General features: G+C 43.5%; 1 protein-coding gene across 1 annotated transcript; it reads left to right on the forward strand.

Moving 5' to 3' along the window:
• Positions 1–195: 195 nt before the first annotated feature.
• Positions 196–27814, forward strand: dars2 (aspartyl-tRNA synthetase 2, mitochondrial). The gene is made up of 17 exons (XM_022761901.1): positions 196–592; positions 1380–1479; positions 2391–2457; positions 2591–2692; positions 3463–3558; positions 3691–3814; positions 4883–4929; positions 5083–5189; positions 13646–13715; positions 21263–21442; positions 22571–22678; positions 22848–22910; positions 23263–23415; positions 23566–23784; positions 25705–25815; positions 25913–25988; positions 26605–27814. Exons 1-17 carry the CDS (start codon positions 418–420, stop codon positions 26790–26792), a joined length of 1986 nt encoding a protein of 661 aa, XP_022617622.1. The 5' UTR covers positions 196–417; the 3' UTR covers positions 26793–27814.

Consider the following 27814-nt stretch of genomic DNA (forward strand, 5'->3'; position numbering starts at 1 on the left):
AAAGATCTTTTCCCGAATAAATCGATTATGTATTATGTTGGAGTTTGACTACTTTGGTCCAAACATGACGACACATCCGTTTACGTATCACCGACCCCCACATGAATGGCTGAGCATTGACTTAATGTGCAGTGCTATAGAAAAGCCCATCCACATGAGCAGAGATTAGTGACAGCCCGTCTGGACGACTGAAAATGCGGAACCAAGACCAGATGAAGTGACAGCGGAGGCTTCTTATCCAACGCACATCTTGGCCCGGTCTGTACGTCCATGCTCTGTAACTCATGTTGAAAAATGCTGGACACAATGTACAGGATTCCTGTCAGTAAAACAGCCAGACACACTGAGCGTACACCCTGGTGACTGTGGCAGCTGTTAACCACGTTACATCAACCCGGTGTCTCACTTTGTGTGACAATGGCGACCAAAAGCAGGTTTGTTCTGCACAGAGTGTTCAGTGGACTAAGAGCTCTCACTGTTCGGTTTAGGAGCTCAGCTTTGACCTCAAGACAAGGACGCGTCCTGTGGAGAGCGGATCTCAGACACCTGAGCTGCTCATACACACTCTACCAGCCTGACGCTCCCGCCACAGGTATCTCACTGAGTGGTTGATCATCAAAGTGCTTTAGCTTACCGTTATCAATGGACTAGTTGATTTTAGTTGTTTTTTTAGGATAGTGACTCGCATTAAGAGTTCTTCAAGTGCACCAGTAAAGTGAGGACTGCATGGTATTTGTTTTAGTGCATTCACATGATACTCAGAAGGTTACAGTTAACAGAGCTACAACTGCTCCAGGATATTCATGAAAATGTATACACTGTATTCATATGCTGGAAAATTCATGATAAAGTTTATACAATTTATTTGTGTTTATGTAGATTTAAAATGTGGAATTTCAGTTTGATTTCAAATAAAATCAGAAAATGTTTGTCTTCATTGACAACAGGTCTTTAGGTCATTAAAATAGATAATTACAGAGTTTTTGCTATTGAGTGGGAGAATGTTTTTTTTCTTAAGTGCGAATGATACATTTCATTACAACCATGGTTACATTATATATTCATAATCTAAATTCTCAAATTGTGAGTTGTTTTTTAGTACTCTTGCCAGTGAAATAAAAGCATATATTTCTAACAGCGAAACAGAAAAATGAAATGTATCATGTCTATGTCATTGGTGTTTAATGTAATCGTTGCCTATCGATGTCTTTTGTGTAGCTGACTTTACCTGGTCTCAAAGTCTCCTTGTTTACTTGTATAAATTTAATTCGCTAGTGCTTTACCTTGGTATTTATACTATATGTTGTCATACACTAAAATGTTCGTATTCTGGCTCTCTGCAATTTTAAACTAATCTAACTCTGTTATTTTGTTATCAGGTCCCAGCAGTTTGTCATTCAGGAGTCACACTTGTGGAGAGCTGAGGTCACATCATGTAGGAGACACGGTCACTCTGTGTGGTTGGGTCCAGTACCTCAGGTATTACTCTGTTGCTCCTGTTTACACAATTACATATACATCAAAACATGTTTTTAAAGCTATGTAAGATATTGCCGTTTAACAGTGGCTATGTTGGAGTTAAAAGGTAACAGGATTAAGACTCTGCAGCTAGCTAGCGGCTCTGTGAGGCTTTACTTACAACAGGCACAGTGACACTTTGAGCTAAATGCTAACCTTACTATGCTAACAGTGAAGTTTACCGTATTTGCTATTTTATTTTAGCATGTTTGCATGTTAACATATCCTAATAAGCACTAAACACAAATTACAGCTATGGCTGATGGGAATGTTTTTAGTTTTGCAGACAAAGTATTGGACAAATTATAATTCTGACCAGAAGATGACATTAGATGGAAAGTCAGTGGATCACCAAAGTTATTATAATTCATTCCATTAATGTATAATGTCTTCATAGCAATACATCCGGTAATTGTCACAAAGTATTACTCAAAGCCAAAAATGCCAACTTCATTGTGGCACCAGAGGAAAAGTCAGAGGATCACCAAAGTCATCAGGATTCATCATCTGGGAACCATGAATGTCTGTTCAAAATTTCATCACCAGTAGTTGTTGGGATATTTCAGTCTGGACCAACTGACAGACTGGCATTGCCATCCCCAGAGCTATGCCACTAGCATGGCTAAAAGTGTGAACTTCACTGCCTCTTACGTGTGATGTTAGTAAACTGTAATTGGCACATTCATATTTAATCATTATTTATTAACTCAGCTCATGTTTTCTTGGACACTCACACTCACATTCACTGTGTGATTAGAAGAGTGAATCTTTAGTTACAAACTTTTCACTTTTGGCTCAAGCACTATCAGTGTTGCTTGTTTAACTCCCTCATGCAAAGTTGTGTTTAAACAATTTGTTTCTGCCTCCAACAGACAAGACCTGTTTGTCATCTTGCGAGATTTCAGTGGCTTCACACAAATTTTAATTCCTCAAGAAGAAGTAAGGATGAAAACAGCTAAACAACACAAGATAGTCTCTGTATTTTATTTATTATAATAATAATAATAAACAAGAAAGTAAGATGAAGGTATGCTATGAATCAGAAACTGTACCTTTTCTTTCTCTGTTTAAGTCTGCAAGTAATTTGAAAGCAGCGCTGTGTGACCTCACAGCTGAGTCTGTCATCAAGGTTACAGGAACTGTCAGACGACGACCAGCAAGACAGGAGAACAAGGTGTGTGTGTTTGTGCATAATATTAGACAATGACTGGCAGATACTTTTATTCATATGAGGACATTCAGCTCTACTGGACCATAGAAAGACACCCTTTTCTTGAAATAAGGAGGAATGTGTTGAATGTTCATTTGTGGCTTGCATCTTCAGAGGTTTTAAAAGTCTGTCACTGTAGGTCTCTCTTCAGACAAAACTAAGACAACAGTACCACCAACACCATTCTCTATTCTATGAGGAATGGATTTTATGTCTCCTATTATTATTTTTAGTTTTACTTCTGTTGTGTGGTTAATCATCCCTGAACATCTCTTTTCTATGATTTCTAATTTGATTTATGGATGTTTATTGGTGATGGACATTAGATGATGATATCGTAAGTCACACTGGATCTAAAAATATGTGTATCATGATCAGATTTCAATAAGTTATGGCTCTGAGAAGGAGAGTGAATTCTGAGGCAACATGGGGCCACTGGGCACTAACTGCTCCCATGAGCTGTGTCACAGTCACTGCTGCAGCTCCAACTGATGATTGTGTTGATGAGAGAGCCAAATCATTGAGACAAACTACAATAACTACTGTAACAATTCCTGTTGTTTTTAGAACACCAGCCTGCACCTGTCCCTTTCACCTTGTACAGTATCTTTGGCTCACATCTTGTGATGCACGCCTCATAGTTAGCCTCTGTCGTTAGCAGAGCAAATATTTAAACAATTCATTTATCATTCAGAGTACTTTGTCTTCTCATTCTGCTGTGTACATGCCAACAGGGGATGCCAACAGGAGAAATAGAAGTACTTGCTGAGGACGTGGAGGTTTTCAATGTGTCCCGCATATTACCTTTTGAGATTAAAGACTTTGTCAAAGTAAGTGATTTATCTTACATGCTTGTGCACCATTTTACAATTGCTCTGAGCAGGTTATATGATTTGTTATTGTTAATAATCATGATCAGTTTTGTTTTTGTTCCGTGTTTGTTTGTCTTTTTGATTATACAGAAATCCGAGTCTTTGCGGATGCAGTATCGCTACCTGGACCTGAGATCCTCACAGATGCAGAAGAACCTCAGACTAAGATCTGAGCTGGTGATGAAGATGAGAGAATACCTCTGTAATGTACACGGTATGGAGAGAGGGATTCATTTTGTCTGTCTTTTTAATGGTAATGACTGCCTGTCACTGGGGATTGTGGTAACGTAGGACACAGAGGAAACCCATACAAACACTACAAAAATAGACACTAGGGGCCTCATGTACAAAGCCCTGGAACAAATGGATGGATGGAACACAATTCTTCCAAAAGATATTCCCTCATTTGGTGTTTTGATGATGGCGTTGGAGAGCAGTCGGTCCAATATCTCCCATAGCTGTTCAACTGGACTAAGATCTGCTGACTGTGAAGGCATATGATTCATGTCATTTTCATACCATTCAATGACTCCACGTGTTCTATACATGGCGATATTGTCATCCTGTGTCTCCACTAATTTTCAGATTTGTCCTTTTAATTTGTCACTGTCTGTACCTACAGATTGAATCATTAGTTTATAAACAGAAGCAAATGATTCACATGGACAGAGGCTTGTCAGAAAGCACTGATTCTCTAGTTTTACAGGAAAAAAAATGCATGTCTCTTAAACCAGTGAGGAGAAAAGACACTCTAAATACAACATGATATTTGGGGGCGTACATGCTCCCGTGGGCCTCAGAGGGGTTTTTAACTTTGAAGTAGATTTTTGAATTTATTGAACTTATGAATTAAATGCTTACCAAGAAGCCTCCCATCGCACGCCCTGCCAGCCTGTAGTCTGTTCCCAACCACCATACTGTTTGTAAGGATAAATGAATCCTTGGTTGATCTAAGCCACCTTGCCACAATATTAATCACACATGTGCATCACATATTATTTACACATTGATGAAATGAAAATGCTCTCTCTTAACAAAGGCAAATTCATCCTGTGATGGTGCCTTTTTATCAACGTATGTGTAGTTGAGTAATCATTTTCACATGTGTCAGACGGACTCGTAAACCAGTTCCTAGCTGTTTTGTTGCCGTGAATGTGACAGATGGCGCACACAGGGTTTTTGTGCATGAGCAACGTTTGCACATGAGGCCCCAGGAACAGAATCCAGTCCATTCTTGCTGTATTATCTGATTGTCACGTGTGTGTTTTCTTCTGATTTGCAGGTTTTGTTGATGTGGAAACTCCTACTTTGTTCAAAAGAACACCAGGGGTAAGAAGGTCACTTTTACTACATGTTGCAATGGAAACATACAAAGAATGGAAGAATTTATCTTCAAGACCCTCTAACATCAAGACAGCTAACACATTCTGATGTCAGATATTCAACTGAGGCCCAGCTGTTGTAGATTCTTTTGTATTCCAGGGAGCCAAAGAGTTTGTGGTGCCTTCCAGAGAGCCTGGCCGGTTCTTTTCCCTGCCCCAGAGTCCACAGCAGTTTAAACAGCTTCTCATGGTGGCTGGTATTGATAGGTGGGTACACAAAACTTAATGTTTTTCCACTAGTTGCCTGACTGAGGCTTGCACTTTTACAGAGAGACCATTACCTCAATTCTCGATGTGGAATAGCTGTCTAGTAATCAGAAGGTTCCGGGTTTGATCCCCGGCTCCTCCAGAGACACATTGAAGTGTCCTCAAGTAATACCAAGACTCAAGCACCATCAGTGTGTGAATGTGTGTGTGAATGGGTGAATGAGACATACATTGTAATCTGCTTTGAGTGGTCAATAGACTACTATAAACACAGTCCATTTACCATTCACTGTATTGATCAATATAGGATGTTTATGGTATGTGCAGCTTGTGAGAATGAAGCTGGAGTTCTGCTTCTCTAGGCTGCACATAAGCAAACATACACAGGTAGTGTATGGACACCACTTGTGTGTGTTTTTTTATACTTGTACAAAGTGGGAGTATAATGTACATGTGCACTTGGAAGCAGCATCATGTTTAGCAAATCACAATAAAACAGGAGAAAACAGGAAATGTCAGAGATTTATTAATGTAAATTGATGGAACAATGTCAAGATGAGCACATGGGACAGGATATTGGATCAACCAATGAGCTTGCTTGACACTCACACCTGCATATGTGTTGTTGAGATTTCAGATGGGTGAGTGTCTGCTCCTCTGTGATACCCTTAACACCCTTCTCTGAGATTTAGATTTGCAAAGATGTATTCATCTTATAGCAGCTAAGCCTAAAACTTTAAGTCTTTGAGGGCTCACTGTTCTTGATCCGCTGCTGATGTATCATAGAAATATCGTTCTCTTTTCTCTTATTGTTTCCAATTCAAAGTTTATATTCACTGTTGTAGTCCATAACACATATACAGGATTCCATCAATTAATGTCCATATTTCCAACTACAACATATTTCAATACATGAGTGCAGCATTCCTGGCATGACAAGACACAGTGTTGCGGTCAAAAAACTATGTACCTTCCCTGTCTAGCAGCACCTGTCCCTGAATGAAAGGTTCCTACCTATATTGTTTGCCCCCTGAATAGTGACACCCACTGGCCCAACTGAAATCCCACATACAGACAAACAGAAATGGCTCCTTTACATCTCTCATAATTCCAGCTTTTGTGAGAACCTGATATAGCGGATTCAAATTATGCCACAGTGTAAAAAGTAGTCAACTCGTTTGAGATGAACCCACACAAGTTCTTGTTGATAGTGCTGCAGCCTATCTGCGTAAAACACTCAACACTGTGGCCCCTCTGAGAGGAAAAAATTACCATCTCCTCCCCATGGCTGACACAAAAATACTGTCCAGGACAGTAACTGGTTTATATTTAGAGTGTTTCTCTCCTGTAGATCTCTCTGAGCTAACATCAACAGTTTCTTCATCTAAATCTCCAACCTGTCTTCTAGACCCTGTTCCCACTGTTCAAGGATGTTTTTCCTTTTAATAAACACTTCTATATTAGATCCGATCAATTCATCTTTATTATCAGGTTATGTACCACAGGCTTTAAAGGTTGCAGCACTTAAACCTCCCCTTAAAAAGCCTACTCTTGATCCAGATGTTTTAGCTAATTACGGACCCATATCCAACAGACCCATATCCAACACCCCTTTATTTCTAAAAATCCTTGAAAAAGTAGTTGCAGATCAGTTCGTGATTATTTGGATAGGATTGGTCTGCTTGAAGGGTTAAGGTTATTGTTAGTCAGGATTTAGAGTCCATAATAGCACAGAAACAGCTCTGGTTAAGGTTACTGTCACTCCCTCCAGGAAATAGACATGCAACACAGGCACAGCGCAAACTTATTTTCTACTTCCTGCATATAGCCAATACAAATAAAAGAATCATAAAATAAATCACATGAATATTGTGTATATATTGTGTAATGAGAGTTTCACCTTTCTGACTCTTCCATCAGTGCTGGGATACACCTCTGTTACTCTTGCCATGGCGAATCATTCTCATGAAGGATGACAATGTCATTAATCCTTGTATTTCTCTTATCCTTTTGCCATATTTGGCTTTGCTGGAGATTTAGGAGGTACTCCTTTTTTCACCTTGTCCAGAATTCCTTTGCCAAAAACTGCACCTGTCGCCATCTCTTGCGTAGGTATAGATCCTGACTCACAAACTGACCAGGAGGGGGTATCCTTATTTGTCTCTCCCATACACCTCCCATGTGGCTGGATGGATGTTCATCATGAACTCACATCCATGTTCTTTCAGCTGTTTATGATCAAAGTTCTTCATTGCATCCATGAATTCTCTTTTTGAAAAAGTTGGAGCCTTGATCACACCTCAACTGTCTTACTTTTCCACGTATTGCATGCTGTGCATTGATGAAAGCATCTGTAGTATATCCTCAAGCATTTCAGTGTGTATGGCTTTACAGCCCATACAGGTGAAAAGAAGTTCCTTTCTTACTTTTTTCACATAGAATGGTCAGAAGCAATCTATGCCACAATATTTGAATGGATGTGTTACTTCAATTCTTTCTTCTGGCAAATCTGCCATCGTTGGATCTTGTGTGCTTCTTCTATACTTTCTACATGTTGTGCACTTGAAAATGTGCGAGGCAACTGCACTGGTGTATCCTATGACCCATATTTCATTGGATTGCAACTCATTTACAGTTCTTCCTCTTCCTTCATGATGCACCTTTTCATGGTAGTGTTTGATAAGTAAAGAAGACACATGACTTGCCTTGTCATATAATCATATGTCATAAAATAGATGTGTGTGTAAAATAATGTGTGCAAATAAAACACATCAACTGACAACATAAATATATTTTTATGGCAGTTAGTTACAAATGATCTCCTCATGGCCTCAGACTGACTGACTTGTCTCTATAAGTGTCCTATTAGATCTTAGCGCTGCATTTGATACCATTGATCACAGGATTTTATTACAGAGACTACAACATGTCAGTGGTGTTGAATGAACTGTACTAGGCTGGTTTAAGTTATACTTGTCAGATAGATTCCAGTTTTTTCATGTTAATTATGACTCTCCATGAGTTCTACAAGGTTCTGTGTTAGGACCAATACTTTTCACCCTATATCTGCTTCCTTTAGGGATTATTATCAGGAGGCACCAGATAAATTTCCATTATTATGCAGATGACACCCAGTTGATTTATCTATGAAGCCAGGTGACACTAACCAGGTGGTCAAACTTCAGATATGTCTTATAGACGTAAAAACCCTGAATTACCAGCATTTTTTTACTTCTTAACTCAGATAAAACTGAAGTTATTGTACTTGGCCCTATACACCTTAGAAATACATTATCTGATAATGTAGTTACTCTGGATGGCATTACCTTGGCCTCCAGTGCTACCGTCAGAAACCTTGGGGTCATTTTTTACCAGGACATGTATTTTACTTCACACATAAAACAAGCCTCTAGGACAGTTTTCTTCCACCTGCACAGTGTTGTGAAAATCAAAAACATCCTGTCCCAAAAGGATGCTGAAAACTAGTCCATGCATACAGTAGACTACACTACTGTGATTCAAATTCTAAATATTAATCGGCACAGTGACCAGAGTAAATAAATGAAATTAATATTTGCCTCGGACATGTAGTTGGAGTAGAAGTATGAACTGACGTACTTCAACTGACTGCTGTTGGATCAACAACGTGAATGATGTTTTATAGAAACTCTTGATTTTTATTCCATTGGCAGGATTTTAAAATATTAAGATTTATTCTCTGATGGAGGCTATAGAATGTTCTATGAATCCTGAATGACCGCTGTTGGAGAAAAAAAGTCCAGGCCCGGGCCAGACAAAGTCTAGACTTCTTCACCAACACTTAACTTTCAACAAAGTTGTACATTTATTGGAGTCAAAAAAGATTAAAAAAAAGAAGTCACTGGAGATGTGCAGAGTCTAATGCAATAGAATTCATTCTTTTCCAAGAATAAAAGCAAGATCAGATCCGAACTGAAGACAGAGTGCCTCTGCACCATCAAGTAATCCCTCCTTAGGTGGGCTCTCCAACTATTTTCTAAAGTGAACCTATCAACGCCATGGGAACAATGGTGTACAGCACCACATGGAATTTCCCCAAACCCGGCATGCCAGATCATAGTAGTGGTGCCAGGTGTCCAGAAATCCCCTATCTATCCCAACCTGGGCCTCGCCACGGCTGCTCTCTTAAACAACTGTTTCCAAGGCCCTTCATTTTTTTTACTTCAGCAAAGACTGGTTCACATACAAATCTAACCTCAGTTGTGAATTTCATTGGATTTATAAGTTTAATATTCAATATCTTTATAATGCATAGTATATTTTAGTGAAAATCTACTACACCACCACCAGAGGTGGTGCTTTAAGCACTGGATCTTCTGTCACTTGTGACCCCCAGTGACCCGAGAGAGGGTGTATCTTCCGGTGTCATCAGGGAATCAGTTCCTACAGAGCCTTCACAAGGATTCTGAGTGACTAAATGCTTTGGCGGTCATCCAGGATTGATAGAACTGTAGTTATATTCATAACTGTCCCGAGTACATACCTTACAGCTTAGACGCAGAGGAACTCTGCTGAAGTATCATACCAGAGGATGTGGGGTGGCGACATTAACCTTGTAGAACCTAGAGAATGTGCTCGGTGAAGCCCATGAGGCCGCAGCACATATGGCTTCTAGGGGCACTCCCCTCAGGGCTGCCCATGATGTGGAGACATTCCTGGTAGAGTGACAGTTGACTCCAGATGGCATAGGGTGATTATTCATCTTATATGCATGAACAATCACATCTACAACCCAATGGGACAGGCACTGCTTAGAAAGAGTGCGACCTCATCTGGGGCCATCATAACAAAGAGCTTGTCGGACTGTTGTACACTTGCAGTAGCGTCAACATAGGCTCTAAGGCCCTTACTGGGCATAGTAACCTCGACTTCTCCCTTCCCCCAATGGGGGATCAAACTGTGCCAATTGAATAGGCCCATAGAGGTGTAAGTGTGACAACACTTAGGAAGAAGCGCTGTGTTTGTATTTGTATACACCCAAGCTGTCTAGGTTACACCTCAGAAATGAGTTGCTCACTGACAGAGTGCGCAGTTCACTGCAGAAACTCCAAAATGATACAGTACAGTGCAATGCACTGGGTCCATGCCCTGACTACACACCAGCATGAAAAGAGTTTCCACCTGTTATCATATTGTAATCACTTGGAGGGTACGCTGGCTCTTTCTTACTGCCTCCACGCAAATGTTTGGTAGCCCTCCAGGGGTCAAACGCACAGTTGGAGGCGGCAAGGATCGGGATGCCAAATCTGACCCCCCAACTGGGATAGTAGATCCGTCCTGTCGGGGAGGCATGGCATAGCCTGCGCGGCAGAGGGAACCACTTCCTCGCTGGCCAGAAGGGGGCCACCAGCAGAAGTATGTGGCCCTCTTGAAGCACTCTCTGAAGTGTGGGCAATATCAGAGGAACTGGTGGAAAGGCATAAAGTAGGCTTGCATCGCCTGCAAGATGGCCAGCTGCGGGGCTGCCCATGTCAGCAGGTCCTGGCATGCCTGCAGCAACCGTGCTGATTTGGTGACTCTCTGGTGGTTGATGTGGTACATGTTTGAGGTGTTTTGCGACCGAACAAAGTGCTTTCTTCCCTTTCAGGTATGGCAGAGCCATGTGCACAGCCCTTAGCTCTAGCACAGTGGTGTGCCCTGCGCCTTCCCTTGCAGACCATTGACCCTGTACCGTCCTGTTCTGCCACACTCTGCCCCAACCCGAGAGGCTGGCATTCGTTGTGACAGTTTCTCTCAAAGATGGGATTGAACCCACGGGGATGCCCCTCTCCGTTTAAGACTTCTCCCTTCATGGAGCTAGAGTGAGGAGATACTGCCGTGACACTCTGAGCCTCAGTGTATTTGTTTCACTCCTTGTTAAAGTGGAAGCTGTTCAGCCATCTTTGCAGAGACAATAAGCCCAAGGGAACTATGGTCGAGGTGGCCGTCAGATTGCCCAAGAGGTGCAGGAACTGGACATATGGCAACGCCCTGCCCTTCTGGAAGCAGGCAAGGAGCCACAGAATGTCATCCACACGCTGAGTGGATGGACAGGCCTTCATAGTGATGGTGTTCAGAGCCACACCTATGAAAATTGTGCTCTGAGAGGGAGTCAGTGAACTCTTCTCAAAATTGACATTGAGACCCAGCTGGGCCACAGAGAGAGAGAGAGGGAGGAGGAGAGCTGTGTCTCAACCGCCTAAGCCCTGGATGGTGCAGAGATCAGCCAGACATCCAGGTACGGCAGAATTTTCATGCCCTGTGACTGTAGGAGCAAAAAGCTCCTGGTTCAGGGCTAAAGACTTCGCTGGGTCCTGGATGATGGTCGTTCTGACCCGGTTGAAAGCTGGGGGCTAGTGTCGGAATTGTATCTTGTACCCATGAGCCAAGATGGATCACTTGGGGGTTGGAAGTGTGAGCAGCTAAGATGCTGAGCTGCTGCTGGGAAAATTAACCAATGACCGGCCCCCAGGCCTCAATCTCTGGCCCCGTGACCTCTGGAGGTCTTGGGGGCTGGCCTCTGGGCAACAGGGCGCTGGGACCCATGGTAACCCTTGATGTGAGATAATGGCAATAGTAGGGAGAGGGAGAGGGGGGCATTCACAGTGCGCCTCAGCCTGCCAAAAAGAGACACAGCTCTGTGGAGACCCGAGAGCTGTCGTCTGGTCCTTCCAGCCTGGACAGTACGCTGCAGGGCCTCTACAACGGCCGAACCAAACAGCTCCCCTGGTTTCACAGGGACACTGCACAGGGTCCTCCTGCATGCGGTGGCTGGGGGTGGCTGTGCAAGCCAGACCTGGTGCCGAGTCTGCACCAAGGTGGACATAAAGGCAAAAGCCTGCAATGAAGCATCACTGAGGCTGGCAATAGAAGTGTCCCACCCCTGCTTCCTGCAGGGAAGCTGAGGCAAGCCTGAGGTGAGAGAGTGAGTGCCCGATCTGCCCCATGTGTGCCACTGCATCATAAACCAAGCAAAACACATGATCAGTGAACTGACACTGGGGTTGAGGACACCTGGCATCCAGTCTCAGAGCCTTATCAGGGGGCACTATGAGGGACGAAATTGCAGGCTCAATAGCCAGCATTAGATCCAGGCCAAACTTGGCTGCATCTTGCATAGCAGCCAAGCAGCGGCCTTCTGAAGTAAGATGGGAGCATCTTCCAGTGTCCTCCCAGCATGCATGCAGCTGCCTCAAATACTCCTCTGAGGGGAGACAGTAAAGGCGCCAGTTTCAGATACCATGTCCAGCTGCAGATGAGCTAGGGCCATAGAGCTGACCCCAGTGTCATCATGGAGCTCCTTTCCTCAGGGAATGACTCAGGCATGGGCAGAGAAGGTGTCTCCACATCCTGTCTGAACACCAGGACGGAGGGTCAGGAGAAGAGACTTCAGCTGCTCCCCCTGAGAAGAGAGCTTACCCTTCTCAGTTTTAGCCCTCTTCCTGAAAGGGGCAGCTGTGGACACCTCAACCCGTTTATGCCTGCGACAGGTAGGTTGAGCTGGAGGCAACTGTAACATCCAGGGGCATGAAGCTGCAATTCATGCGAAGAGGGCCTCCCTCAGGTGCCAAGACAAGAGGGGCAACAATCGTGGCCATCATCTGGCTGAAGAGGGGCCGTACAAGCACCACAGTAATGATGTGTCAACATGATGGTAACTTGGGGTTACATGAGTTGAGGATACTGTATATCATGACATACAGTATGCATGTATGTATGTACACTGGGAGCAGAGGTGAAATCACCACCTAAGCCAGTAAAAGTTACCGTCAATAGCTGATGCAACCAAGTCAGCCCCAGCAGAAATGCTGTCAGACTGTGGTACGTGCAGAAACTAGGTACACCCTACCTCGTGTTGTAAGTGGGGAGCGCAAGCACTGCTGTCACCAACCGGGGTGTTATAACACTCAACAGGTCAACTGCAGCAAGAGCACTGTTACTAACAGTAGGCACAAACCCAGAGCGAGTTTGGAGCAGGGAGCAAAGACACAGCCCTCACCAACAGAACATGAACAACCAAAACACAATGACCAGCGTTGCTTTTATCCATTTATTTTTTTATGTTTATTTTAGCCAAGAACCTTCTTGCTATTAACTGTAAAAAACACAAACTAAAACTCAGAAACGGTCTAGGATAGTTCTAGTCTACAATATGTTTATCAGAAGTAAGGATTTGAGGATTTTGAGAATAAACAGGTTTTTGTCTTACCCCCTTGCCGTTGCCTTCTTTCCTCCAATTTCCAGGAGAGGTGCAGTTCACAACCCAAACGAGCCCAATGCTCACTAACCAAGAGATAACTACCATCTTGCACTGAGAAAACAGACTTTAGATGAAAGTTTCTTCATTCATGTTTATCATTATATGTAACAGAGCCAGTGTTTTGATGCTTTGATTTAACATGCTGTAACTCTGTCTTTCTCCTCCGTCACTGCGGCAGGTACTTCCAGATGGCTCGGTGCTACAGAGATGAAGGCTCCAAACCAGACCGGCAGCCTGAGTTCACTCAGGTGAGGTGGGCAGGGAGGGAACAGGACAAAATGTACACACACCATTTATTTTAAAACTTCTTTTCAATTCAATTCAATTCAGTTTATTGTCATCATACAGAACAGAGCAACATACAGTGCATCCAGAAAGTATTCACACCCCTTCACTTTCCCCACATTTTGTTATGTTACAGCCTTATTCCAAAATGGATTAAATTCCTTTTTTTCCCATCAATCTACACACAATGCCCCTTAATGACAAAGCGAAAAAGGTTTTTTAGAAATTCTTGCAAATTTAGTAAAAATAAAAAACTGAAATATCGCATGTACATAAGTATTCACACCCTTTGCTATGACACTCAAAAGTGAGCTTAGGTGCATCCTGTTTCCACTGATCATCCTTGAGATGTTTCTACAACTTGATTCGAGTCCACCTGTAGTAAATTCAATTATTTGGACATGATTTGGGAAGGCACACACCTGTCTATATAAGGTCCCATCTATATATAAGGTCCCACTGTTGACAGTGCATGTCAGAGCAGAAACCAAGACGTGAAGTCAAAGGAATTGTCTGTAGACCTCCAAGACAGGATTATATCGAGGAACAGATCTGGGGAAGGGTACAAAAAAATTTCTGCAGCATTGATGGTCCCGAAGAGCACAGTGGTCTCCGTCATTCGTAGATGGAAGAAGTTTGGAACCACCAGGACTCTTCCTAGAGCTGGCTTTGGGCCTTGGTCAGGGAGGTGACCAAGAACCCGATGGTCACTCTGACAGAGCTCCAGCATTCCTCTGTGGAGATGGGAGAACCTTCCAGAAGGACAACCATCTCTGCAGCACTCCACAAATCAAGTCTTTATGGTAGAGTGGCCAGACGGAAGCCTCTACTCAGTAAAAGGCATATTACAGCCCGCTTGGAGTTTGCCAGAAGGCACCTAAAGGACTCTCAGACCATAAGAAACAAGATTCTCTGGTCTGATGAAACCAAGATTGAACTCTTTGGCCTGAATGCCAAGCGTCACGTCTGGAGGAAACCAGGCACCTCTCATCACCTGGCTAATACCATCTCTACAGTGAAGCATGGTGGTGGCAGCATCATGCTGTGGGGATGTTTTTCATCAGCAGGAACTGGGAGACTAGTCAGGATTGAGGGAAAGATGAACGGAGCAAAGTACAGAGATATCCTTGATGAAAACCTGCTCCAGAGCACTCAGGACCTCAGACTGGGGCGAAGGTTTACCTTCCAACAGGACAACGATCTAAGCACACAGCCAAGACAACGAAAGAGTGGCTTCGGGACAAGTCTGTGAATGTCCTTGAGTGGCCCAGCCAGAGCCCAGACTTGAACCCAATTGAACATCTCTGGAAAGACCTGAAAATAGCTGTGCAGCGATGCTCCCGAACTAACCTGACAGAGCTTGAGAGGATCTGCAGAGAAGAATAGGAATTTAATTTAAGGTAAACACAAGAAACTTGTGCTACAGAAAATGGACCAGACTCAGTGAATAGCTCCCTAAGCTTAACATCCTAAGTCCTATAATAAGTATTAATTTAGCTATACAGACTAATGAGCAGTGATAACTAACACGTCTTTGGGGTCATCAGGTGGGAATCTCCTTTCACCAGTGTTTCGTCTAGTTGGTCCCACAACACCTCCAGGAGGCTAGACAGTGATCACTGGCGTCCCAGAGTCACTCCCCTAATGCCAGCCATCACTGCTCCTCAACCCACGACTATATTCTCCTTTATCTTGCCTATGCTACCACAAACAACATCATCAACTCGGACAAAACACACTAGCAGATTCAGCAAACAAACTCCCCTAACCAGTTGGAGAAAGTGGCGGCCATTTTGAATGAGGGAGGTAGAGTCAAGGAGAGATGCCTTTTTAAGCTAAACTCTCCCCTACCGGATTAGGCTGTGCTCTACCTCCCCCTACTCCCCCACTCTCCAACAACTCACCTAAAACAAACAAACTCACCTAAACAGTCAAAGACACACTACAAACCAATTCAAACAATGCAACCAAACAATACAGGCTACCTCACCTGGACTACCCGCATGGTCTCAAAGAGGCTCACACAGGCCACACCCCCACTTAAAAACACTTCCTCTTCCTGGATTTCTTCCTTGCTTCTCCTAAGAGTCTGTCTATCGTAAGTGTACTAGCTATTTCCTGGGGAACAACAAGCTTTCCTCCTAAATCTACCTGCATTTCCCAATCACAAGCATCCTCTAAGCTGCCTTGCCTCCTTGTTGTCTTACCAACTTTCTCTCCCTCTTGAACAAACTTGATTGCAACTCTCTTTATTTTAGGCCCTCCTAAATTTGCCTGCCTCCGTAAATCTTCAATTCCTGCAGCTAAGCTTTTTAAAACCTGGTTATGTCGCCACGTATACCGGCCTGTGCGACAGACTAACCTTACAGCCTGACAAAATGTGCTTTAAAGTTGCAGTACCTGAACACAATGAACATAATGGGTCTCCATTTACCCAGAGTTTTAGGTTCTGGGGAGTTGGCAATACATCATAAGTTGCCCCTATCAAAAATCTAATACTACTTTCCTCCATACTCCACAGCTCTTTCCAGCTAAGCTTTTTCTTGTCTATACCTTCCCAATTCACCCACCGTCCCTGCTTAGCCTGAGCCACCGCCTTTGCACCCCTTAATATTTCCTCCTGTCTACAAACCTGTTCCACAACTAGCTTTCTCTTTTCCTTGGGACCTGCTCTACTCCACACCGGTTTGCCTGGGCCAAGCCCCAAGCCTCCCCGGCCTATTTGGACATTACCCACAATCTCTGTATGCTTGAGCGTTGCTTCCGCCTCCTGCACGGCCATTCTTGGATTCCACTTTCTCCCCTTGATTGGGTTTGGAACCACCTTACTGACTACCACATCTTTACTCCCAGATAACAGGAGCTCTGTCCTAACCTTGGTACATTTAAACTCCTCCACTAGACTAGTTACCGGGAGCTGCTTCTAGCCACTTCCTAATGTAAAAGCTAAGTAATCTTTCCATTTTCTCTGCAGCAGATAATGGGATCTCATATACAGACAGTGGCCACATCAGCCTGGGAAATAACCCGAACTGCAGACACCACAACTTTAACTTTCCTGGGAGCCCTGATTTATCTATTCTATCCAGTCCCTCAGCAACATCCTTCCGAAACTGCACTACCTGTTCTCCGTCATTCAAGTCTGCCTTGTACCACCTACCTAGGCTCTTTACCGATCTTTCCCTAATTATTGGAATTTCCTCTTCATCTATTACAAACTTCCTATCACTTAACTTCCCTCTACTTATTGAGATACTTCTAGACTTACTAGGCTTGATTTTCATACTAGCCCACTAGCCCAAGTTTTTATTAAGTCTCTCAAGTACTCTTTTCATACATGGCACCGTTGTAGTTATCAACATCATGTCATCCATGTAGGCCCTAATTGGTGTAAGGCGCATCCCATCCTGCCGCCTCTCTCCACCTACAACCCACTTAGAAGCTCTAATGATTACCTCCATCGCCATTGTGAATGCCAATGGAGAAATCGTGCACCCTGCCATAATGCCTATTTCTAGCCTCTGCCACCCTGTTGTAAAGCCTGCTGTACTTAAGCATAGTCTAATATCTTGGAAATACGACCTTACTAAATTAACCACTACTCCAGGCACTCTAAAATAATCAAATGCCTCCCAAATAAGGCTATGTGGCACTGAACCAAACGCATTTGCTAAATCCAAAAATATGACATGCAAGTCTCTTTTCTCTGTCTTGGCTGCCTGAATCTGATGCCAAATCATGCTAGTGTGCTCTAAACACCCTGCGAAACCTGGTATTCCTGCCTTCTGTACTGCAGTATCTATTAAGCTATTCCTTTCTAAATAACTAGCTAATCTCCGTGCGACTATGCTAAAGAAGATCTTCCCCTCCACATTTAGGAGAGAGATCATTCGAAACTGACTCAGGTCTGAGGATTCCTTCTCCTTTGGAATAAAAACACCTCCTGCCCTACGCCATGCTCTGGGAATAACCTGTTTCTCCCAAACTATTCTTAATTGCCTCCACAAAAACTTTAGGATATCAGGTGCGCTTTTATAAACCCGGTAGGGGACTCCATTTGGCCCTGGGGCCGAAGAAGCCTTTGCACGCCTGACTACCTCCTCAACCTCCTTCCACCTGGGTGGTCTAACATCCATCTCATGATCTATCTTTCCTAATGGTGGCATGTCAGGTGGAAGGCCTACTACTCTATTCTGCTCAAAATCTGAATACGTGTTTCTTAGATACTTTTCTACTTCTGACTTTGTTGCCTTAAGCTGTCCTCCCTTTTCCTGGTTAAACAATCCTTTAACAAACTTGAAAGGGTCCCTGTAAAACGCTGTTCTTACATACTCTTTCTTCTTTCTCTTTTCCCAAAGATATTCAGCCCTTCTAAGTACTGCTAGCCTGCCTCTCAGCTCTTCTTGTAACACATTAATCCCCCCCTCTCTTCCTCTGTTGCCCTTTTCCACTGCTTTCTTAATTGTCTTCTTTCCTTAACTAATTTCTCCATTTCCCTTTGCCGTCTGGACTTAACTAACTGTGCTCTTTCAACCCTCTTTCTGTCTTGCACCCCAAATCTTTCTGCACCATAGGAGTAGATTATATCCCCCAACTTCTCTAGTCTATCGCTTGCATTTTCTCCTAGTCTTCTTAAAATTACTGACAAATCTCTATTGACTGACTCCCATTCTTTCTTGCTATTTGCCCTCGGCCATTTAACTCTTTTCTGCTCCATATTTCTCTCTCTGACTGGCCTATTCACCTCAGTCTCAGCTGCATCCCCTCTTGTAGTCTCCTCTTCCCCCTCTGTAGCTGTGTTATTGATATCCTTCGAACTGTGGTTTTCTACCTGTCGCTGGACTTCATCCGACTTATTCGATTGACTTCTTAAAAAGTATCGATCGATGCGGCCACACTGCCTTTCCTTTGCAACACACCTCTTTCTTCCCTGATGCATTCTAAGGCCCCTAACTGACGTTACTTTCTGCCAGCCACAAGGACAAATCTGGAGCTTATTTCCCTCTAGCCTAACATTTTTATTCTCTCCAGCTACGCTCATGTCACCCTGAGAACTATTCTGCCCAGTTCTAGTCCTAGAGAATAGGTCCGTGCCCCTATCCTTCACTATCCAAAATACAGGTGTGCCAAGCTTGTAGCTTCATACCCAAGAAGACTTGAGGCTGTAATAGCTGCCAAAGGTCTCTCGTCTCGTCGTCTCCCGCTTATCCGGATCCGGGTCGCGGGGGCAGCAGCCTCAGCAGAGAGGTCCAGATAGCCCTCTCCCCAGCCACTTCCACCAGTTCCTCCGGGAGAATCCCGAGGCGTTCCAAGGCCAGACGAGAGATATAATTCCTCCAGCGTGTCCTTGGTCGACCCCGGGGTCTCCTCCCGGTGGGACATGCCCGAAACACATCCCTAGGGAGGCGTCTAGGAGGCATCCCCACTAGATGCCCGAACCACCTCAACTGGCTCCTCTCAACATGGAGGAGCAGCGGCTCTACTCCGAGTCCCTCCCGGATGACCGAGCTCCTCACCCTATCTCTAAGGCTGAGCCCGGCCACCCTGCGGAGGAAACTCATTTCGGCCGCTTGTACTCGCGATCTCGTTCTTTCGGTCATTACCCAAAGCTCATGACCATAGGTGAGGATCGGAAAGTAGATCGACAGGAAAATTGAGAGTTTCGCCTTCTGGCTTAGCTCCCTCTTCCCCACAACGGGCCGACTCAGCGCCCGCATCACTGCTGACGCCGCCCCAATCCGCCTGTTGATCTCCCGCTCCATCCTACCCTCACTCGTGAACAAGATCCCGAGATACTTAAACTGCTCCACCTGAGGCAAAGCCTCCCACACACTCCACACTCGGCCGCGAACCGCCCAAGCGAGAACTGAAGGTCGGCGTTCGATGAAGCTAGGAGGACCACATCATTCACAAAAAGCAGAGACGAGATCCTCCCGCCACCAAAACCAAACCCGTCCACCACCCGGCTGCGCCTAGAAATTCTGTCCATAAAAGTTATGAACAGAACCGGTGACAAAGGGCAGCCCTGGCGGAGTCCAACCCTCACCGGGAACAGGTCCGACTTACTGCCGGCTACGCGAACCAGACTCACACTCCTTTGGTACAGGGATTTAATGGCCACTAACAAGGGGCCATCCACCCCATACTCCCGGAGTGCCCCCCACAGGGTGCCCCTGGGAACACGGTCGTAAGCCTTCTCCAAATCCACAAAACACATGTGCACTGGATTGGCAAACTCCCATGCTCCGTCCAGCACCCTAGCGAGGGTAAAGGGCTGGTCCACAGTTCCACGCCCAGGACGAAAACCACATTGCTCCTCCTCGATCTGAGGTTCAACTATCGATCGGACCCTCTTTTCCAGTACCCTGGCATAGACCTTACCAGGGAGGCTGAGGAGTGTAATTCCACGGTAGTTGGAACACACCCTCTGGTCTCCCTTCTTAAAGATGGGGACCACCACCCCGGTTTGCCACTCCAAAGGCACTGCCCCCGATGTCCACGCAATGTTGCAGAGGTGTGTCAACCAAGACAGCCCTACAACATCCAGAGCCTTGAGATACCCAGGGCGGATCTCATCAACCCCCGGGGCTCTGCCACCGTGCAGTTGTTTCACTACCTCGGCGACTTCTGCCCTGGAGATTAGATCATCCATCCCCAGGTCTCTTGGCTCTGTTTCCTCTACGGAATACGTGTTGGTGGGATTGAGGAGCTCCTCAAAGTATTCCTTCCACTGTCCTACTATATTCTCAGTTGACGTCAGCAGCTCCCCGCCCCCACTGTAAACAGTGTGAGGTGCCTCAACAAAGTACTGAGTAAAGGGTGTGAATACTTATGTACGTGCGATACGTCAGTTTTTTATTTTTAATAAATTTTCGCTTTGTCATTATGGGGTATTGTGTGTAGTTTGATGAGAAAAAAAGGAAATTTAATCAATTTTGGAATAAGGCTATAACATAACAAAATGTGGGGAAAGTTAAGGGGTGTGAATACTTTCCAGATGCACTGTACAACGAAATTAGCATTGTCATCGAGGCAGTACAGAACAAAAGTGCAATTTATAAAAACAGGAATTAAACATAAGACAAGACGACAACAGTCAATGAAGTCACTTTAAGAGTTGTTCCTGTACCAGGAGTCAAACCTGGGCCACATTGGTGAAAATCCTCACCACTGAACCACATACACAGAGTAACAGAATTGAGTCTCAGTTTTTAGACCAGTTTTCTGATGTTCTGCACTTTAGTGTTTATTTTTCCTTGAGTATTACAAAACACCCTCCACCTTATTCATTACATTCATTAGCTGCATGTTGGGATGAATGATACTGTGAAACTGTGGTGCACTCATGTACACACATTTTCTTCTGGTCTACATTGTGATTAGATTGATTAGATGGTTTGTCCTGTTTTTCATCAAATTCACCTTTTTTCCATCATCCAGGTGACAACGTGGACGCCAGCCAGTTTATAGTCCTAATCAGTCTTATCTGAGTTCTCATTATGTCTCCCAGGTCGACATTGAGATGTCTTTTGTGGACCAGGCAAGTATAATGTCCCTAGTGGAGGGTTTGTTACAGTACTCCTGGCCTGCAGAGAAAGGTTTGATTAAGGTTCCTTTCCAAACCATGACATATGAAGAGGCCATGAGGGACTATGGTGTGGACAAACCTGATACAAGGTTCAGTATGAAGGTGAGTGATTTTGTTTATTTATGTCTCTGAGATGACTGGATATAAGATTTCTGGAATCAAGCTTCGGGGTCTAGCAGTCCCTGGCACTGGGGGTGAAAGGAACCTATTGTCTTGAAAAGATTATTATTATTTTGCTGGTATAATTGATTTTTGAGGGCTTACCCATGCCTGAAAACTCATGAAAAATTGCACACACACACCTCAAGGCTGTCAAAAATTGCAAAAGTCAATAGTGATTGGGCTCAGGTGTCGCCGGTGGGCTCCATAGAGCCCCCAAACATAGGGCCTTTGACAAGGTGCTTGGATATTTATGAAATGCAGTGGGATGATTGGACATGTCATAGATTTAATTCACATTTAAAATTTTTTTTTGCAGGACAGGAAATGGGCCTTTTTGGATTTCCTGCAGCAATTTTCATTTTTTGAACACATTTTTGAGGCATTTAGGATGTTCAAAAACTCACCAAACTTTGCGCTCATGTTTATACCAATAGCGCCCCCTAATGCCTTTTGGCATTTTTGAGGGGCAAGGGGTTCATGAAAACTCAAAAACTTTGCACATGCATCACATTCGATTACAGTTATGGGCGTTGGCCATGGTTGTGCCAAATGGCTCAAGGGCATATGTTTCACTTAGATGTATGAAAATTGGTTATAGGGTCACAAGGGGGGCTGGGGCCAATCCCAACTGACATTGAGTGAGGGCAGGGTACACCCTGGACAGGTCTCGAGTCTATAACCAGACTGACATATAGAGACAAACAACCATTCACACTCACACTCATCTACAGGCAATTTAGAGTCAGCAATTAACCTGCATGTGTTAGATCTGAGGGAGGAAGCCGGAGTACCTGGAGAGAACCCATGCACACAGGGAGAACATGCAGATTGCACACAGAATGACTCCAGCCAACCAGCACATTCAAACTCAGAACCTTCTTGCTGTGACTATCTAACTAAAAACTAAAAAACAATCTTGCTGATAAAGGCAGAAAATGCTCTTCAGGTTATTATTACCTGTGTGTTCAACAGGTTATGAATGTGTCTGTTGAGCAGCAGTGTTGTTGGCTATTTAACCATCTTTCGACACACCTGTCTGAATCCCTGTCTTTCTTCTTAACTGTCCAGCTGACCAACCTCACTGAGGTCTTCTTATCCACGGAAATTGAATTCCTCAGATCAGCTCTCAGCCAACCAGGAGGCTCCATTCAGGCCATCTGTGTCCCCAGTGGAGCGGTGAGAGGAGAACATTTCCTGTGGCAGAAAATACTTTATAATGTACAGAAAGTAGTGTTTGGTACAATAAAGAGACATGATAACTAAAAGAGCTAACAGAAACTATGTTTGATAATAAACAGGTTTGCTGATATCTAATATCTATCTGTGATTTTGTGTTTGACTACAGAAACTTTTCACTGGGAAAGATTTGGAAAAACTGAAACAAACAGCCAAGACTGAGTTTGGACAGGTAGATTTTGTCTTTCCACTTCTTTTCATGCAACTCTATCTAGTAGATGTTGAGATATTTTAGTTCAGACTAAAGTGGTGGATTGATTTACAGACACTGACATTGCCATCCCTAGAGCCATGCTGCTAACATGCTAAAATTGATATCATTATGCACATGAAAGTGATATGCAAAATCCTGCCAAACATGCTGTAGAGAAGAAGCTTAACTGCTCTGTGCAGCCTAAACAAAAACACAACTTTAGAAGCTTCACAAAGGTTTATTGCAAGGGTGAATTTTACAGGTGCAATAACATTGTGTCTACGCCCAGTGTCCCCTCATTGTGTCTTTTTTCTTCTTGCATGTTTTGCAGGAGCTGAGCGTGGTGCTGGTCAGAGCAGACAGGACATTGAAGACTCCCCTAAAAAAGCTGCTGTCTGCCTCTTCCACAGAGCAGCTGCTGAACAGGACTGGAGCCAAACCTGGAGACCTGCTGCTGATGGCAGCCGGTTCCCTCCACACTGTGGTAATAGAATCCTGATCACACTTAGGTTAGGTTAGACTGACAAATGGAAAAAATAAGCAGTGACAGATAGAATTGTAAGAAACCTCATTATACAATTCTCTTCTTGTGTCCTCTCTCCTGTATCTTCCTACACCCCTGCTCTGCTCTCAGCGCCCGTTGCTGGGTAGTCTTCGCCTGCAGTGTGCGGAGCTGCTGGAGTCTCATGCCGTTTCACTACGAAATCTTTCAGCCTTCCACTTCTTGTGGGTTATGGACTTTCCTCTCTTCTTGCCTAAAAAAGATGAGCCAGAGAAGCTGGAGTCAGCCCATCATCCTTTTACTGCTGCACTGCCAGAGGACAGACAGTTACTCTACACAGAGCCCCACAAGGTAGTCATGTATGTTCCCTCACAATCCACAATCCTTTCCATCAGTCCCTCCGTCCCTTGGTCCATCCCTTTCTTGCGAATGCGATATTTTAGTAACGCCTTGAGGGAATTTTTTTCAAATTTGGCACAAACATTCACTTGGTCGGCTTAATTTTGGTTGTCAAAGGTCAAAGTTCAAGGTCACAGTGTCCTCACAAAACAAGGCGCAGCGTCTGAGCCAAATGAACTGGAAAAAAACTACAGCATTTTGGTGTCAGGCTGCAACCTCTCAGACACACAGCAGATAAGCACAGAGGCAGTAGTGGAGACCAGTGAGGAGTGAACTTTTTACTGGAGCTGACAACAACTACGGTCATAGCTCTGTGAGTGTCATCACAACCTTTGCGAGTAAAGAAGCAATTAGCGGGTCCTCCGTCACACCACCTGTTCAACAAGATTTAAACAAGGAGAAAACCTACATTTTCAACTTCTCTCATCCACTGTGATTTGATTTACACAAGCGCAGCGCGCTAACATTAAGCTAATAGTGAATGGTTATGAACTAGCTAAAAATTTTCTTTGTGTACACTGCAGCTTCATTTGCCACAGACATTTGTAAACATATAACTACAGCGTGAGACAGCAGCCGCGCCCCAACTCAGCAAGGATACCTGTAGCAGAGGGAGAAGGATGGAGGAGATGACCAATAGTGACCTTTGTCTATGTGTTCTTAATTCAGCTTAGCTCAGCAAAACTGTACATGCACACTTCAATATGTGTTTATTTATCGCAAGCAATATCGTCATCGCAATATTGAACAGTGTCATTGCACATCGCAAATTTTCATCATATCGTGTAGGCCTATTTGTAAAACTACTCTGAATGGTTGGTTTGTAGCTCTTTTCTGATTGGTTGGTTGGTTGTTTTAATTGGTTTAATTGGTTGGCCGTATTGTGATTGGTTGGTTTGTAGCCGTATTCTTATTGGTTGATTTGTAGCTGTATTCTGATTTGCTGGTTGGTTTGTAGCCATATTCTGATCGGTTAGTTGGTTTGTAGCTCTAATCTGATTGGTTGGTTGATTTGTGGCCATATTCTGAATGATTGGTTGGTTGATTTGTAGTCGTACCCTCATTGGTTGATTTGTAGTTGTAACAGTGAACTGATTAGATTTTGGTGGTCATAAGTCAAAGGTCAAGGTCACTGTTACTGCACAAAACATGTTTTTAGCCATAACTCAAAGATTCAGACACAATTATGACAGAATTTCACAGGAATAGTTAATATTTTATATGATTCTGGATAAACAGGGATGTAAGATGAAGATAGTCTAAATGGCGGAGGCATACAAGCACGAAGCAGTAATTGTAGTTTAATTCATTATAGGAGATGTAGAAATAATTGTCCACCTTATAGGGTGTAAGCCTCTTTTTGTTTTTTTTTAGAACAGACAGAGAACACTGAACACACATGACAACAATGGCAGGTATGAGCAAATCACATATACCAAATGAGATAAGAAAGAGAGAAAGAAAAATTCAATTCAATTAAATAAAAAAAAAAAAAGGGGGGCACAACAGCATAGGACCTTACATGGACAGTTCTTAGAGTATTCACAGCTTAGAAATTTCACATGAGTCAGGGAATACACAGCTAAGGCAATAAAACAGAATCCTTACCAGGAAAGAGCATTAGGCATTCACAGAGGTGCAGGAGGGACGCCAGTCTACATTGCAATACCCCCTGCGTACTAAGTATGCTGTACAGTCCGGCAGGTGGTTTAGGAAAGGCACCCACAACTTATTGAAAGACCTCTCATTCCCCTTCAAAACTGAACTCAAGTGCTCCATTGGTAGAGCTTTAAAGATTTCCCCATACCACTGGTTAACAGTTGGAGGTCTGGACTTAATCCAGCCTCGTGCTGTTTATTTTCACTTTCCCAGGTGCGTGGTCAGCACTATGACCTGGTGTTGAATGGCTGTGAGATTGGAGGAGGATCTATCCGTATCCACAAAGCCTCAGAGCAGCTTCATGTCCTGAAGAATATCCTCAAGGTAAGTCATTTTACATTCGGCCGGTGGTCAGTTTCACTTTTGGAACTGGGTTGCATCAATCATGATCATAACAAGTTTTGATATGTATCTGCTGCAGGAGGATCCCAGTCAACTTTCTCACTTGCTGGAGGCTCTAGACTCAGGAGCACCACCACATGGAGGCATTGCTTTAGGTAACAACAATAAATAAAAACAATAAAAAAAAAACAAAATTACTCACAATTCATTCCCCACAATCTGTAGAGCTTTGTGTCTGTGTCAGACTTATCTTTGCAACCAACTTAAGTTTTTCACTAGAATATTTCAGCTAGCAAAGAGCTGACACATGTCTATCAAAGGTGCAATGACCATAACAAAAAAAAAAACTTAAGCAATTGCAAGGATGATTGTCACATACAAATTCACATCTAAGTTAATTTTAGTGTTTTCCATAAGCAGTGTAATATAATTTTGCATCAATGTGTTTTTGCAACCCCCTGCTGGATGCTCATAAACGGGAAACTATAGAGTCAGTGGAGATGGTTCCGCTCTCTCTCTCAGTCCACTCTGGCTGCTAATGTCATCTAACAATGCTAATGTGTGACAAATCAAATTCTGTAAGAAAAATATCTGTAAATCAGCGAATACAATTTAAAGTGGCAGCAGTGCACTGACCAGCTCATACAGTATGTACTGTAAATTAAATAAAAATGAAATAATAATACTAGAACAGTATAATTAATCAGCTGAAAAGGTGTAAATGATTGTATATCTATTAAGCTGTCTGATTGCTCATCCTTGCTCTTCTAGGTTTGGACCGGCTGGTCTCCATCATGGTCAGGGCTCCCAGCATTCGTGACGTCATTGCCTTCCCCAAGTCATTCCGAGGTCATGACATCATGAGCCGCGCCCCTGACTTTGTATCTGAGGAAGAGCTGAACTCTTACCATATCTCTGTCAGATGGCCAACAATGCTAGGAGGAGAAGAGAGTGAGTAGATACAGAATGAAGAGAAATAGAGACATTAGAGGAAAGGGTAACGCCTTCCCAGATCTTTGTAACCCTGACAACAAAGGAAAGAGGATGATGAGACAGAGGTGAGCAGACCACGACAGCCTATGAAAGCTGACTGGCAGAGACAAGGAGGAGGAGAGAAAATGAGGAGGAGGTGATGTTATGGCTAGATCTCAGTGTGTTACTTTGAAATGGAAGAGAAAAGGGAACATGGAAACAGCCACAGCACCCACTTTTGAAATCAGAGAGTTCAACAAAGAAGGAAACCATATCTCACTGATGAGTTGGATCAGTCTCACTGATGGTGAAAGACACTATAACGGTGTTTGCTCCCAGACCAACACTTCATATAATCAGTCATTCTTTAATAAGAGAAAGTTTTCAATTTCTACAATTAAATATTAGTAATGGTTCAAAGACTCTCCCTTCCTTAAAACAGGCAGGGCTGTAACTCAAATTAGAGCTGTTTATTTTGTATTGATTCCTGTCATGTGCTGCTCCTAATGTTTCAGAGCATTTTCCACTTTGGCAAGAATAAAACTGTGGAAAAACCCTTCAAAATGTGTATTGTAAGTGTATGTGTGTATTGGGATCCAGAACAAGTTTAATCATAGTGATGGGTTTTATCACCAATACAACCATAGAAGCTTTATCACACTGCAAGTCTTTGATATGTAGTGCAATATGTGGTGTAGTGTGGTGCGCGCCCTAACCATACAGCCATCAGGTCGCCCATCACCAACTGTTTTAATATGTGATTAATGTTAGTCATTTTTCAATCAAAACAACTGTAGCCAAACCTGGTTCCCTTTCACCAATGTGAGGATTTGCTGCTTTTTTCTTCATTTTATACAGTATGATTGTAAGGTGAATATCTGGGTTTTAGATAGATATTCAATGACATCACTTTGGACTCTGGGCTGTTTTGACAATTTTCTGACATTTTGTTGATTGAATGATTTTTGATTATTGGATAAAATTGGCAGACAAATCCCATAAAGAAAGT

Source organism: Seriola dumerili, unplaced genomic scaffold (assembly GCF_002260705.1).
Source record: "Seriola dumerili isolate Sdu_G_001 unplaced genomic scaffold, Sdu_1.0 BDQW01000432.1, whole genome shotgun sequence".
Classification (NCBI taxonomy): Eukaryota; Metazoa; Chordata; class Actinopteri; order Carangiformes; family Carangidae; genus Seriola; species Seriola dumerili.

Coding starts and splice junctions, on each gene's coding strand:
- dars2 (XM_022761901.1), top strand. CDS start 418: ATGGCGACCAAAAGCAGGTTTGTTCTGCACAGAGTGTTCAGTGGACTA. Junction 1,480..2,390: donor GGTTGGGTCCAGTACCTCAG/GTATTACTCTGT, acceptor TGCCTCCAACAG/ACAAGACCTGTTTGTCATCT. Junction 13,716..21,262: donor GGCAGCCTGAGTTCACTCAG/GTGAGGTGGGCA, acceptor TATGTCTCCCAG/GTCGACATTGAGATGTCTTT.